Source organism: Petaurus breviceps, unplaced genomic scaffold (genome assembly GCF_028583685.1).
Source record: "Petaurus breviceps papuanus isolate PSGF00001 unplaced genomic scaffold, PetGlider_PUasm1.0 126, whole genome shotgun sequence".
Lineage (NCBI taxonomy): Eukaryota > Metazoa > Chordata > Mammalia > Diprotodontia > Petauridae > Petaurus > Petaurus breviceps.
Genome location: NW_027185655.1, coordinates 55,104,192 through 55,120,885, shown reverse-complemented (window position 1 = coordinate 55,120,885; position 16,694 = coordinate 55,104,192). Strand labels below are relative to the sequence as shown.

At 41.2% G+C, this 16,694-nt stretch overlaps 1 protein-coding gene across 1 annotated transcript in view; it reads right to left on the bottom strand.

The window, feature by feature from the left end:
• Positions 1-16,694, bottom strand: part of ENPP6 (ectonucleotide pyrophosphatase/phosphodiesterase 6) — a 187,487-nt gene that overhangs the window by 97,671 nt on the left and 73,122 nt on the right. Inside the window, exon 2 of the mRNA XM_069096385.1 lies at positions 8,091-8,270. Within this exon, the coding sequence (XP_068952486.1) occupies positions 8,091-8,270 (180 nt within the window). The remainder of the gene's footprint in view (positions 1-8,090; positions 8,271-16,694) is intronic.

Genomic DNA, 16,694 nt, shown 5'->3' with positions numbered 1-16,694 from the left:
TCTTTCTTTCTTTCTTTCTTTCTTTCTTTCTTTCTTTCTTTCTTTCTCTCAGTGATTAGAAGGAGGTGGAGAGAAGAAAAAAATGAAAGCTTGGTAATTTTAAAAACAATAATAATTTTTAAAATAAAGTAATCTAACCTCTTATCCTCCATTTCCTCATATGCAAAATGAGGGAGCTGTAATCATCAGACTGTAAGGTCCCTTTTACCTCTAAATCCATGACTCTAAATCATTTAACCTCTTTGACCCTCAGTTTCCCTCTCTTAAAATGATGGGGTTGGATTCAATGGCAGCAAAATTCCCTTCCAGCTCTGAATCTATGGTCCTAAGCGCCTCTTTCTATTATGACATGCTACCTCTTACAAAAGAAATCTTTATCATTTTCCAGGGGCTAAGGAAGTAAACTCTCCAGGTAAAAATAAAAAACAAGAAATACGAAATGGAAACCGCAAAGCAAAAACCTTTACCCTTTGCTCTCATGAATCTCCAGAAACTGAGTATCGCAGAAATATGAATGGCATCAGATAACCCCACAGCAGGGAATCTGCTTTCTAGTTTCCCAGGATGAAGAGAGCAGGAGGAGTAATGGTGGCTGGGCGCCCAACTGGGCTTTCTGGCCAGAGTCCTGGCATCCTAAGAATCTATTGGGTTTGATTTGTGGTAGCAGGCTGACCTCATGTGCTACAGTTATGTTAGTCAGCACGTTTCCTGGACAGCTTCCCCCATTCCTGGAAACAGAGTCCCAGGCCAGGAATGAAGGCCCAGAAGCTGCTGGGGGAGGGAATGGAAGCATCTGCTGCCCAGTGCAGTTAGCACTAAAGAGATATTCACTGTACCATAAGATTTAGAGCTAGAAGAAACTTTAGGGATCATCTAATCCAGAGGTTCACAAATTTATTTGGCCCTTTGCCCTGTTTAAAAAAAAAAGTAATCAGAGCCCCCCTGGAAATCTACTTTCTTTAACCCTTTAATAGCTTTTTAAAAAAAAACTTTGTCGCTTAAATTTTTTTTAATAACCCATCTTAAATTTAATAATTTATTGTAAATTTGTGGGGTTTTTTCCTGCATTGAAATTTTGATGATACAATATTGCATCATGTAACCATATAACCATATTTATTGTATTATAAACAAGTCATTACATGCACATATTTCTGTTGATGCCTGCTGGACCTCCCAATAATGTGCAACACACTTTCCTGCCAACACTTGCTTGTTAAGATCTGTTGGCTGACTTGACCATTGATTGGTTATAACTTGCATTTTACGTGTTTATTTGGAAAATAATATAACCACTATGACTTTGACTCTGTTACCCAACAGATGAAACATGTGCAAATGGTTTTTCAGAGTTTTCTTATCCTCTCTTCTTTCCTTATCTCCACTGCCCCCTTATTTTTATTCAATGTCCCCCAATTGCCCCTGAGGCTACTATCACCCCCTCCTGGATCATTCCAGTGCCCCCCAGAGGGTGGTATCACTCACTTTGTGAACCTCTGATTCAACCCCCTCATTTTATAGATGAGGACACTGAGAAGAGGGAAAATGACTTATTCAAGGTCACATATCTAGAATATGGCAGAGCTGAGCTTGAACTCTGGTCTTCTGACTCCAAGCCTATGACTTGGCCCACTTCAACTACATTTCATTTCTCTAATTTAGCCTATGTGGTTGAACTGTAGGTCACTCTGGGGAGGAGTCAGTTTTAACTTCTCCAATCCAGTCAACAGAACTGGTCCCTGGGTAAAGCAAAGAATGAGGGAACCTGGAGAAAGATAGACTTGACCCCTTCCCAGTTGAAGAGTTATTAGCGAAAGGGAAATTATCCAAGAGCCTGGATTTGTGCTTTAAATTCAAGGTCAACAGGTATTGAGGATGTCATCACTCTACAGTGTGTATGTATGTGTGTGTGTGTGTGTGTGTGTGTGAAAGAGAGAGAGAGAGAGAGAGAGAGAGAGAGAGAGAGAGAGAGAGAGAGATCTTTTCAGTTAAAATAACAAGAAAAGGGTTTGAATTCCCCAAATAATGGATAATCCTACCTGTGTATGGGTTGAGATTATCCAACAACCAATCTATTGTCTCTCTGATACCCTTCTAAATCTGTGATTTTATAGTCCCTGGCAATGTTACCATCACTCTTTCAGTGATTCAGGTTTAAAATCTTGGAAATATTTTTTCCTTGTTACTTTTCTTTCCATATCCAATACACTGATTCAGTGGCCAAGTCCAACAATGTCTTGAATCAGTCCACTCCTTTCCATTCCCAACACCACTGTTCAGGTCCTCACCTCCTCTCCTAAACTATCCTAATGGCCTCTTGACTGGTCAATCTCCTTGCCTCCATACGGATGCCAAATTAATCTGCATACATCTGCTTGATTCAGATTTAGCCCAAATCTGATCCTCTCACTCCTTTCCTCAGAGACTTACAACATGCCTCTTCACTGCCCACACATTTTATCTTGTCATTCAAAGCTTTTCATGTTCTTGTGCCAATCAATATTTAAGCTATATTAAACCAGTAGCTATTCCTGGATCCAGTTCTCTCCTTTTCCAGAGGGCATCCATCCAGGCCATGCCTCTCACTGTTTACCCGAAACACCTTGTCTCCACATTGATCACTATTTGAAATCCTTTCTTTCAAGTTCTGGGAACTTGAGACCGGGAAAAGACTTTAATTTGGAAAGGCCAAGGTCATCCACTGCATCCCAAGCCAATCGTGCTGATTTTTGTCTTGCCACTGGACTCAGATGACTCTGGAAGAGAGAGTGAAGCTGACCACTTTGCACAGTTCTGTCTCACTTAAATCCAATTCACGCAAAGTCAAGATCACCTTCTGTAATGTAATGCCAAGGTTCAAAGGCAACTTCCCAAGGTTCAAAATACCAGCATAGGTGCTCTCCATTTTATTCAGTGACAAACCAAGAACAGAGAAGATCAAAACATGACATCATTCAAAATACAGCATTTACTAAGTGTGATTAAATAATCTCCAAGTACTACCCCACCCCAGGACCTTCCATTCATTCAATCAATTACAAAGTCCCTGTTCTAAATACTACTTCACCCCTAGGTTGTACCTTCATTTAGTCCACCACAAAGCTCCTCTTCTCAAATGGAGATTAGTTTCCAATCTAAGTAAAGTACATTCATTTGTTCAACCATAGAACACAAAAAAGGTCAAAAGTTCCCCACCCCTGGATCACAATTGAATCTACCCCAGAGTTACATCAAGTTTAAGCACAGCACTTAATACCCAAATGGAGGTCTTTTCTTCATCTTGACAGGAGGCAAGTTCTCAGCAATCTTAGTTCCTGGGGAGACAAGGCTTAGCAAGGCCACAAGATACATTGCCAGTCCCTTCATGAATTCATCCTCTGTCTGTAGAACAGTCCTAGAACCCCTGAAAACATTAGCAAAACCCTCTCCCAGGATTTCTGTAAACATACAACAAGAAAATCCTTCTTCAGGGCTTCTGAACCAACAGAAAGGTTCCCAGACCCCTGAAACAACAGCACTGTCCTTCACCAGTGGACAGTATTCACTCTCTGTCTGCAGGACAGTCTCAGGAGCTCTTAGCCAACAGAAAGGTTCCAGGACTTCTTCAACAAAAGGACTGTCTTTCACCAGTGGACAAATCTGGCAAAACAACATCAAAACAGACAGACAAAGTACCAGCAAAACAGCCATGTCTCCTCAGTCCTTGGCAGCTCCGGGGGCAGGTCTCAAAAGTCCAGGGCAATTCAGTCCTCTCAGTCTCTCTCTCTGCCTCCACGAGGTGCTGCTTCCAAAAAGTTCTTCTGCCTCCTTCTTGTCTCTCCAAATCTATGTCACCAGCTCCTCCCAGTTCAAGACTTTCTTTTCACATCAACAAGCCCATCCCACAGGTGAGATTAACAAGCTCTGGGTTTTAACACAATCAGTTTGAAAACCAAGCCAATAGAGGGGGATCTTTCTATTCCATTACTATCACACCCTCCTGATGTCATTAGGCCTCTTTGAGAATGAAGGACAAACAACAATAGAAAAAGACGCCATCTCCTCCATGAAGCCGTTCCTGATCTCTCCCCTCCTCTATGCTCTATGCTCAGATATCCTTCCCAATTGCTCATTTCTCTCTCAAAGTAGTCAGATAAACACAGGACCTGGAATCATGAAGATCTGTGTTCAAATCCTGCCTCAGGCATTTACTTAGCTGTGTGACCCTGGACAAGTTACTTAACCTCTCAGACTCAGTTTCCGCAAAAGCATCTATCTCCCAGGGTTGTTGTGAGGGTCAAATGAGTTAACATATGAAAAGTGTTATATAAATGGAGCCAGGTACTACTTCTATTTGACCTTCCCTACAAAACTTATACTAATATAAGTTTTATCCTATATCATATCCTAATATAAGTTATATATTATAATATATATATATATATAATATAATCCAAAACTTATCCTAATATAAGTTACTGGTGAACTTGTCTGTGTCCCCTAGACCATAAGGTTCCTGAAGATAGGCACTATGCCATTTTTAAGTCAAAAAACATGTGCTTTTCATCCTTGGATAGCCAGATTGTAGCAGGCTGCACATAGTAGGCACTGCACATAGTAGGCACTGAAAATGCTTGTCTAAACAGAACGATTGAATTGAGGGATTGCCTGATTTTCTTTCTGAGTATCCTAACTTATTTACACTTGAGAAATAAAAAATGGGGGAGGCAAGGTTAGACAGAAGTGTTCTGAAAAATATCTGGGTTTTTTGAAAGGACTGCAAGCAAAATATAAGTCAGCCCCCCAAAATGCTAATGCAGTCTTGGGCTCCCTTAAAAGGGGCATCACTTGTAGGAATATATTCCTATTACTAATGATGACGATAATGATGATGGCTAACATTTATATAATGCTTACTACATGCCAGGCACCATGCTAAATGCTTTACAATTATTGTGTTTTTTGATGCTCACTGCAATCCTGGGAGGTGGTGCAATTAGTATCACTTCACACATGTGGAAACTGAGGCAAACAGAAGTTAGGTGACTTTCCCGGGGTCATACAGTTAGTAAATGTCTGAGGTTGTCTTTGAACTTAGGTCATCCCACCTAATCACCCTCTGAATATGGAGATAACTGTCCTTCTGCACTACATTGTCTTGCTAGATCTCATCTGGAGTATGGAGCTCAGTTCTGAGCACCATGTTCTAAGAAGGACGTGCTTAGGCAAGTCATTTGCCCCAATTGCCTTCCCCCCTCTAAGAAGGACAGTGTGATGTCTTGACTCATACATGAATTGGATATAAGTGAGGCAGAGCTGCACAAAGCTTTTAGCCTCACTTTCTCTTCCAGAGTCATCAAATTCCAGTGGCAAAAAAAAGTCAAGACAACTGGCGATGCCCTGGGATATAGTGGTTGACCTTGGTCTGTAGTGCTTACTTCAGCTGCTTTCATGGTCATTGGAACAAATGTTTTTCATCTGCCCATTCCACTTGGGAAAGTCTTCCCATGTTTGGGGTAGACACTCTTTAACTCACCAATGGGTTTGAGACCCCTCAGTTACCCCCAACCTAGTTTAGCCCATCTGAGATGATTTACTGGGGTGTGGCCATTGTATGTGCTACAACTTCTTGGGACCACAGATGAGAGTTGAGGCCAGGTAGATGCCAAGGGTGGATGAGTAGCCCTGAAAAGATCTTGGCAAGCCCTCACACCAGAGTTGCTAGTCCTTCCCTGAACACCTAATACATTCCTGGAGTCCTTTAAGCAAAGGTTGGAAGACCACTTGTCTGGCATGTTCTAGTGGGGATTTCTTTGGTATATGAATGGGACTAGATGGTGTCTGAGGTCCTTTCCTCTTCTCAAAGCCTGTGATTTCTTTGGGGCATGTGCTTATTTTCATGGGGTAAGGAGAGGAGGCAGGAGGGAAGTCTCTGATTATTGCATCCAACCCAGTGGCACCAGTTGGGGAGGTGCTGTTTACAATATCAGATTTCTGCCAGAGTGGGCCAGGCTGGCTTGGGGGCTTGGGCTGTCTTCTCCAGGGAGTCCTCCTGTCAGACTACGGCTTTGTCTATCTGATAGGAAGACTTGAACTGTTGCCATTTCTAAATTACGTTTCTAAATATTGACTTAATGGAGGGACCCAGAGTGTCATAACACAACTTATGGGGCCACGAAAATGTTCCAGGCCTTGTGGAGAGGCCTGCAAAATGTCCTGTGGAGAGAGGGGAAAAGAAGAGGTGGATCTGAGAAGAAGAAAAATGATCTAATGCCCCCAGCCTCAGATTTTCTGGGGCATATGCCTGATTTCCTTTCTGCCTATCCTAATTTATTTGGCACAGTTTAATTAGAAGTTGTTCTGAAAAAGATCTGGGGGTTTAAAAGGACTCTCAATGTGACTCAGCTCCCTAAAATGCTAATGGGCTCCATTAAGAGAGGCATCACTACCAGGAATATAAAAGTAATAGCTAACATTTATGCAGGGCTTTCTATATGGCAGGCATCATACTAAGCACTTTACAATTAATATCTCATATCACAACAGCTCTGTGAGGTAGGTGGTGAGGCATCTCCCTTAATCTCCAGGAGATGAATGAACAGCTTCTGCATTATTGGCTGAGGGAGAAGGGGGCAATGTATGGCCATTAATCACTCAGTTGCAAATAAGGAAGAAAGGAAGGTGCTGATGATGTCTTGGTAGGACCCGTCTCCACTACTGAACAGGCTATCTTGAGGCAGGGTATCCAAGCAGCATCCTGGGGAACCAGAGAAATTTGTAACTACCTGGTAGAAAGTAGGGAGGTTGGTTGGAGTTTTAGGAACAGTGGTCCAGTAGAGAGAGAGCTCTGAGCTTAGATCGGGGGGATCTAAGGTCAAATTCAGCATCAGATGCTTCCTAGCTGTGTGACCCTGGGCAAGTCACTTAACCTCTGGCTGCCTCAGCTCCCTCTTTTATAAAATGGGGACCATAATAATACCCACCTTCCAGGGTTGTTGCGTTGATCAAATGAGATGCCTGGCAGCTTATTCCTTTCCCTTTTTAATGAAGGATTTGAATTTCCCCAAGAAACAATACTAGATGATCAGCTTTATCATAGGATGAAGATTTAGAGCTAGAAAAGACCTCAGAGGTCATCTAAAACAACCCCTTCATTTTACAGGTGGGGAAACTGAGTCCCATGTAAGCCAAGCAACTTGTCCAAAACACCCAGAGTTAGTCATTGGCAGAGCTGGGATTCACACCCAGGCCATCTGACTCCATATCCATTCCTTTCTGCTCTCCCATACTTTCCCATCCAGTACTTAAAGGGTTTTAAAAATTATATTATTTAAAAGAATAAAAATTATATTATTTTACACCAGGCCAAGGTCATCCTGTTAACATATGGCACAAGTGAGATTCAAATTCAGATCATCTGAATCCAAATCACACATGCCTGATTTTAGGTTATCCAGCAACCATAATTTTGTTTCTTCTTCATCAAAGGAATGAGGTGCGATGATTCAGGGGGAAGAATAATGCTCTTGGAGTCAAAAGACCTGAGTTCAACTGTTGGGTCTATTGCTAATTAAATGCGCAAGTCATCCATCTGAGCCTCAGTTTCCTCATCTGTAAAGTGGGAATTGATGCTTGCACTACCTCACAAAGTTATTGTGAGTAATAATAGCTGACATTTTAATAGCACTTTAAGATCTGAAAAGTTCTTTACATGGGCTTTTTTTTTTCATTTGTTCCTTACAACACTCCTGGGAGGTAGGTGCTATTATTTTTTTTTTATTTTTAAATTTTTTAAAAAATTGATTAACTTACGGTAGGTGCTATTATTAACCCCATTTTATGTATGAAGAAACTGAGACTGAGGTTAAGTGACTTTCCCAGTGTCACACAGCTAATACATATCTGAAGGGAGACTTGAACCCAGGTCTCTCTTACTCCCTGTATGGTACCCTAAACACCACACCATGCTTCTGTCTTTGAGTGTGTTGTCCATACCAATACTTGGCCTTCTGATAGGACTTTAGCTTTTGAAGTTCTACTTTTATGACCTATGAGCTGAAATAAAAGAGGTTTTGTCATTCGGTAGGATAAGAGGGTTTGGAGACACTAACCTGGCCAGTAATACATAGACACGTTCCGTCTTGCCTTAGTCATGGTGATCCACAGTGGCTCTGACCCATTCCACCAGACAGGCATCAAGCTGTCCTTGTTGACCCCAATGTCAAAAGATTTGTTTGTATTAGGGTCCCACATGTAGTTTCCAGTCATCTGATGTACTTCACAGTGGCGACCTGAGTTTAAAAAATATATATACATAAGACCATTAGTTTCTCATTCATTCCGAGCTGGAAGAGTCATTAACTTTTTATTTAATTAATTCCTATTCTGTCACCTTCCTGAATTGCACCATCTAAAAACAAACAAAATGATCAATCAGTTTCAATATAGAGATGTCCAATGTGTGACTAAAGTTGTAAATCCTACAGGGAACAGAAGGTCCAAAAATTCACCACTGAACAAAGACTGAGGTCTGAATATGAAATGATATGTAAGCAATGAAATTGTTTTTTGGTTTTGTTATTTTTGCTATTTCCCAATCTCCCTGCCCCCCATTCACCTGTCGCCTCTACCACCCATGACCTCTAAAGGAGACAAATGAAGCTCTTGCCAAATCTGTCTCTGTTCTTCAGAGGGGCTGCCTTTTTTGTGCCCTGTGATGTGAGAACCTGTGATAGTTGGAGCTGTTAAATTAAAAGGAATAGATTAAAGTTTTTAAAACAAAGAAGAGAAATGAACCAGGAAGATTGAGTCCAATACCAAAGCCAGTGTTGGTTTTGCTGGGCCTCGTCTAGGTCCCAGGAGAGAAGCCAGCAGTAACAGGTACCCACCAACACAGCACATAGACTCTACTGAGACATCCCACTTAAATGTTTAATTTGGTGGTAAACCCATCACACCTTTCAAGAAAAAATAACAGACAGTGGCAAGGCCCTCAGACTTAGCTTCTGTTTTGGGCAGGGTCATTTGGTGCCAGGCTTAAACTCTCTGACTCTGTTTAATCAAAGTTTTTCTTTCTTTCTCTTCTTCAGGAAGCTTAGGACAGATAGCTGGGTTGCACAGTGGATACAATGTTGTTCGGCTTGGGGATCAGGCAGTTTTTGTTCAGTCTTTTCAAACTCTTCATGACCACGTTTAGAATTTTCTTGGCAAAGATACTGGAGTGGTTTGCCATAACCTTTTCCAGCTTATCTGATAGTAAGGAAACTGAGGCAAGCAGGGTTAAGTGACTTGTCCAAGATCACACAGTTAGTAAGTGTCTGAGGTCAGATTTGAACTCAGAAAGATGAGTCTTCCTGACTCCAGGCTTGTCACTCTATTCACTGTGCTACCTACCTGCCCTTGAATTTGGGGTATCAAGCAGTGCTAGGTTCAAATCTTGCTATAGACCCTTTCTAACTGGGTAACCTTGGGAAATTCACTTAACCTTTCTCAGACTGAGTTTCTCCATTTGTAAAATGGAAATAATAATCACATCTTCCTCATGAAGTTGTTTTGAAGATCAAATGAGATAATACAGTCATTACATAAATGTCAGCTACAGAGGGTACATATTAGAGGCAAGTGACTTAGTGAGAACTCTTCCTCTCGGGATACTGAGACATCATGTGCGTTCTGGGGGATAGACCCCCTGTCTCCAAGGTAAGAGCGATTCCTATGTTCAGAGTCAGAAAATGCCCCACTCCATTGCTATCCTGAGGTTCCTATTGAACCCTAATTATTTCTGTCTGTTGGATGGGACATATCCTTAGGACCTGGTCCTGAAAGGCTCTAGTTTTGACAGGGGTTCCAAAGAGTGTTTTAATTCCAAAATGAGGCTCATTGTTAGTTTTCCATTTTCAAATGGAAGATTAAAAAGTTGGTTTCGTGCATTTCTCTGGGTCATTGAGCTGGTTGGTTTTTTTCTTCCTCATTGTGCTCATTTTAGTCCTTGAATCAGGGATCTCTGGGTTTAGATCTCACCTCTGAGACTAGTTGGGTAATCATGGACATGTTGCGCCACCTCTTTCAGTCTCATTTTTCTCATGACATCTTGATTGGAGATTGGAGGAACTCTTCTAGCTCCCAATGACTGGGACTACCTCCAAGTGATGGACTGATTGGGGCTCATGAGGACAGGCTTGATGGAGTAGCAACCCTGCCCCGTGGTCTAGAAAAACGTGTACACTAGCTCTCTCTGTCTCTGTCTCTCTGTATCTCTCTTTTAAAATCTCTTGGACTTTGATGATAGACAAGAATAGCAGCAGAGTAGAACGGTATTCTGGGGGAATGAAGAAGAATGTATGTACCTGCAAAGTTTCCTCTCTGTGAGAGCAGTTGATGGTAAATTGTGGAGGAAGGATATGGTGTAGGGAGACACGTCCTTACATTGGGCTTGTGAGAAAGATCGGGGAATTGGGTCTTTTAAAGAGAAGGGAGACTTCCAAGCCAACACAAGTTTTGGGAGTTGTCTATCAACTCTCAATGTGATATCAGCAGCTAAACCGATCTTCCCAAAGTACAAGTCTGACCATGTAATCCTCTACTCAATAAACTAGGGGCAGCTAGGTGGTACGGTGTATAGAGAGCACTGGACTTGGAATCAGGAAGACTCATGAAATCTGGCCTCAGGTACTTACTAGCTATGTGACCCTGAGTAAGTCACTTGACCCTGTTTGCCTCAGTTTACTCATCTGTAAAATGACCTGGAGAAGGAAATGGCAAAGCATTCTAGTATCTTTGCCAAGAATACCCCAAATGTGGTCACAAAAAGTCTGACATGATTGAAAACTACTGAATAACAACAAGTTACAGGGTTTCTTATTACCTCCTGGATAAAGCCTTCACAATCTGGCCCCTTCCTACCTTTTCAGTCTCCTCATAATTTACTCCTTTTCATACTCTTGGATCCATTGACACTGAATCTTTTGTTTATGGATCTTACCCATAATATGTCATCTCCCATCTCCATATGTTTTAGTTACTGTCTCCCATGGTTAGAATGTTCTCCCTCCTTCTGGTCCTTTGGTTTCCTTCTCACTCACCCTAAATCCAACCATCTACAAGAAATCTTCCCTCTCCCCCCACACCTACCCATTGCTAGTACCTTTGTTCTGAGATTATCTACCACTTTTTCTGTATATATCTTGTATGGACATATATTTGTTTGCATGTCGTCTCTCCACTAGACAGGAGAATGAACTCCTTGAAGGGGCTGGTTTTTTGCCTTTCTTTGTATTGCCTATGTTTAACACAATCCCTGACACATTAACAAATATTTGTTGACTTGACTTGTCCCATGAGTAATCCCAAATTTGAGAGTTTACAAATCCAAGGATCACACCTTCAAAAAAGAAAAGGGGATTTCCTAATGCACTGTGCTCCTTAGAGAAGGAAGGGGATTATTCTCATAGTTCCTGTGAAGCATACTACTTAGAGAAAAAAGACAGTGAGTTATGGGGAGGGTTTGGAGCCAGTAGGAGGGGATTACTTGATTAGTATCCTTTAAAGTATATTTATAAATCCAAAGGTAACCACAGTATAAGCCTTAGGGAGATTATAGAGGATTCTGGGAAAGAGGGAATAAAATGTCAGAGTTGTCCTGAGAAGGAACCCCCAGCCTCATCTCAGTTCCCTTCTAAGGGAAGCTCATGCATTGAGTGCTTTATGTCTCTGAATATGCTTGTGGATTTCTGTGAGACGTCTACATTTTGTGCATTTTCTTTGGGGTAAAATGAAGGATCTCTTGTATCCAATATGCATTTGGTATTTAAAGTACTTGCAAGGGTACTGGTAATACATACTTATGACAGGCGGTATTATGAATACTGCATTGGATTTGAAGGCAAAAAGACCTGAGTTTAAATCCAAACTTATTAGCTGTGTGACCCTGGGTAAGTCACTTAAACTTTGTTTATCTCAATTGCTGATATTGTCTCAATTATCTTGTATAATGTATAAAAGGGAAATAATAATAGCACTTCATAGGGTTGTTGTGAGGACTACATGGGATAATATTTGTAAAGAGCTTTGCCAACTTTAAAGCCCTATATTACTAGCTATTGTTTGGGGGAAACTAAGCATGTATTATATGAATATATTAGGAGATTTTCTTGGATCATCTTCAGGTGGGAGCAACAAGCCAGAAAGAATAACTGACCCAATTGAACTAAGGCCCCAGAATGTGATCAAATCAAATCTGTAAGTGTCTAAAACCTTTGGGGGGTGCTGGATCAAAGACTTCAGTGATAATATATGTAAAGCACTTTGAAAACTTTAAAGCAAATGTAAATGCAAGTGAGGAAGATTGTGATGAAGTCAATGACACTACTTTATTCTTGGAGTAGCCTGGGGTAATGAAAACAGTCCCACATTGGAGTCAGAAGACCTGAGTTCTAGTGTCAATTCTACCACTAACTAGATGTGTGATTTTAGGACATTTCTGTTCCCTGGGCTTTGGTTTCCTGCTTTATAAAAGGAAGGGTTTGGTCTATCAGTGGTATCAAACTCTAATAGAAATAAGGGCCACTCATATTGACCTTTAAACCATATATTAGCATTATCTGTATTCTATTGTATTTTTATTTTGTCAAATACTTTCCAATTACATTTTAATCTTGTTGACTTCATTCCCAAATGTTGCAGGTGAGTGTTTATCGTATCTGGACTAAATGATCTCTGAGGCCTTTCTAGCTTGAATATTCTGTAATTCTGAGATTCCATAGTAGAATTCATATGTTGCTGCCTTAAATGAATTTGGAAGACTGTAGCAGCAAGCACCCCAAGCGTCCTCAGGGTTTGCAGCTACCACAGGTTCTTGGATCTGCTTTGTTAAAGGAAAGCAACTCAAAATGGGTTACCAAGCTTACTTTAATCAGTCAGACATATATCGTTTACCTTGTTCAGGAGAAAAGGTCAGCACCCTGAACCTCAAAGTATACAGGCAGAATTATCAAGACAGAAACATCAAGTAGACAGATTTCCAAACTGTCCAACCATTACATCCATACCCAGTCAACATCTGGGTTTCCACATTCTGGGTTTTTCAAAGCCGGGGGACTCTCAACAACGGCTTCCCAGAATTCAGATCAAATCACAGAACACTTCTCAAAGTGAGTCCCAAGACAAAGCTACACATCAGGGCTTATATAGCCTTCTCCTGGCTCAGAGAATGTAACAACCTTATTGACCCACTGGCCAATCAAAAAGTATCTTGAAAAACAAGCCTCCCTCCCCAGGCTTCTGGTGCACTTTAGCCTAGGGGCAGGGAAGATCTTTAAAATTTACATTCGCATTACAAAGACTCAGATTCACTTCATCATGGTGGACCTCTTGGTTCAAGGAGCTCTCAGAGCCAAAATCCCTCTAAAGATTCATATCAGTACATACTGTTACAGAGATGTCCAGAGCACTGTAAAGTTAAGTGATTTGCCTACAGCCATGCATCCAACACCTTTGAGAGTCTGTACTTAAAGTCAGGTCTTCCTAACTTGGGGACCAATCCCCTCACTCCAGTATAGATTTTTATTTGCCTCCCCAAAAAAACCCCTCATGTATATACACACACTTTTAAGTTTAATCTGCCTTATTAACATTTTCTTAAGTCAGAAATTGACAAAATAACATTTGATTTGTAGTAGTTGCTGATTTCTGATATGTAAATGCTCACACTGATAGTTTAACCATAGGCTCTCAAGCAGTCTTAATTGACTCCAGCTCACCTCTGGCTTACATAATGCTTTAGGATTCATAAAGTATTTTCCTAATAGTACCTTTTGAGGAAGGTAGAGCAAGATTTACTATCCCTATTTGACAAATGAGGAAATTGAGGCTAAGAGAATTTCACAGGATCATATATCTAGAGCTTAAAAAAGCCTAAGACGTTACCCAGTCCAACTCCCTCATTTTGTAGATGAAGAAATTGACACTCGGGGAAGGACATTTTTTTGGCTTGTTATCCCATTTGTTCCAACAAAATCTAGTATCTTCATGGTACAGTTTCCCTTAAACGAGGATCCCTACCTACTATAAAAGTACTTGCGGTACCAAATGTATATTAGGCACAGGACAGCCTTAATTTCATCCCATAGAAAATGCACAAGATGCAAAAAGACTTGAAACAGATACAAAATAATTCACCCAAGGTCTTACAGGAATTAGATGTAAGAGCTAAGACACAAATCCAGGTGTTCCTGACTTTGAATCCAGTATCCTTTCTGCTATAGCAGACTGTCTAGTAACAATACAAGGGAGTGATTTTTTCTAGCCCTCACAAGAACTTGGGGTTCCCAAAACTGTAAGTAAGGTCTGAGAATGGAGGTTCATTGGGTTTCAGTTGCTGTTTTCTTGGATGAGTTCTCTTTGAAGAGGGTTACTAAGATCCGAATTTTTTCCCTTAGGTCTTCATAAGTGAAATAGTGGCAAGATGGCCCCTATTTACCAAGGACTCTTCACAGAATCTCTCAGACCTGCATTTAAACTGTGGGGCTTCCCTGTCAGTTCTCCATCACAGATGCAGCCTTAATCCCCAATGGCTTCCCTTTGTTCTGAGAAGAGCAGGCCTTTGTGGAAGGCAGCAGGAGGAATTTGCTCACGGTCTCCCTGTCTGTTCAGAATGCTTCTCCCCTTGCAGAGATGTTTTTCCTTCTCATGAATATGCTGAGGCCGACAGCCTGTGTGTGCAACCTGATCCAGTGATTTTCTCAGCTTTCTTGTTGTCTGAATAAAAGTGACAGGAGGAGGAGGGAAAAAAAATCAAAGAGAGAAGTGCCCCAGCTTCTGGCTTATTCATATGGGAGCTACCTGACCCTTCCTTATCTACTTTGACTTGTCTGGGACTCTTCCTGAGTTTGCTCCAGACAGGCCCTGAGTTGATGGTCTAGCCTTCTTAGTTCTCAGTCCAGGGTTCTGGTACAGACATGCCAACCTTCTAACCTAAGCACTTTATAACTTTACAGGGCAGTGACTGTTGTAGAGATATCCCTGTTTCCTTCTTGGCAATTCTGTCAAACTTTATTAGCAGGGCCAGGTGAGAGATGTTGCTACTGTTGTTTAGTCATTTTTCATTCATGTCCAACTCTTTGTGGCTCCATTTGGGGTTTTCTTGGCAAAGATACTGGTATGGTTTGCCATTTCTTTCTCCAGATTATTTTACAAGTGAGGAAACTGAGGCAATAGGGTTAAGTGACTTGCCCAGGGTCACACAGCTAATAAGTGTCAGAGTCCGGATTTGAACTCAGAATGAGGAGTCTTCCTGACTCCAGACCTGGCACTCTATCCACTGTACCCCAATATAAAAGAAGGTATCTTCCACAATAGATATCCCCCACAGCTTTCTGAAGCTTGCTTTCTTTCTCTTTTTTTTTTTCATTAATCTCTCCTTCGTCATTACCTAGACCCAGGCATTCTTAACTTTCTTGGTATAGTGGACCCTGTTGGAAGTCTAGAAAAGCCTATGGACCCTTATCATGACATAGGATTACAAATAAAAGACATAGGATTACAAATGAAACTAATTATAGTAAAATAGTTATCAAAATATTTTAAAATAAACAAAAATGTTCACAGACTTCAGGTTAAGAACCCCTGATTCATCATTGAAAGTTCAAGGGAACTTTATTCTGTCCAATAATACCTGCATTGGTATTCAATGCATGATGATTAGCTATGACTGTTGCAGATGGACTTTCTCAAGGAAATTAGGAGGAATATGTTAAATGGGCTTTTATTTGTGGGGATCTCTCGGGATTTCAGAACTTTTTTTCTTACTGATTAAACCCCCCCCCACACACACACACACTCCCACCCCTGCCTGGGACCCAGCTGAGGGTAAAGAATCAATCAATCAGCCAGGCACTGTGTTAGGTGGGTCATAAGGACAAAAAGGAAAGCATTTCCCTACCCTCAAGAAGTTCACATTCTAACAGGGGAGATCACATGTACTTAAACAAGCATGTACACATAGATATAATTATTAATAATAGCTAGCATTTATATAGCTCTTTAAGGTTTACAAGGTATGTGCTATTGTTGTCCCCTTCTTTCAGTTGAGAGGACTGAGGCAGGCCGTGGTCAAGCAACTTAGTCTTGTGCTTGAGGGAGGGTATGAATTCAGGTCTTTCTGAGTCCAGGTCTAGGGCTCAATCAGCCACCCCTCCAGCTGCCTCCGTATATACTGTGTACAAAGCAGACATAAGGTAGTCTTGGAGGCTTGGGGGAGGCACAAGCTGCTGAGGGACTGGGAAAGACAGGAGATACTTGAGTCCAATTTTGAAGGAAAGTTGCCATCTACTGTTGTTTTTGTTTTTGTTTTTGTTTTTGTTTTGTTTTGTTTTAAGCCATCAAAGCTCTCCATCATATAGGTGTTTATTAAATTATGGTGAAATGTGGTGTGATGAAAAGAGTTGTTAGATCTGTGATAAGAGAATCTGGGTTCATATCCTCCCTCAGCTACTCATTTCCAAGACGTATGTGTGTATGGATGGATAATAGATGGATGGATGACAGATGAATGGATAGACGGATGAATGGATGGATGGATCACACATGAATGGAAAGAAAGATGGATGGATGGATGGATGGATGACAGATGGATGAAGTATGGATGACAGATGGATGGATGGATGGATAGATGGATGGATGGATGGATGGATGGATGGATGGATGGATGGATGGATGGA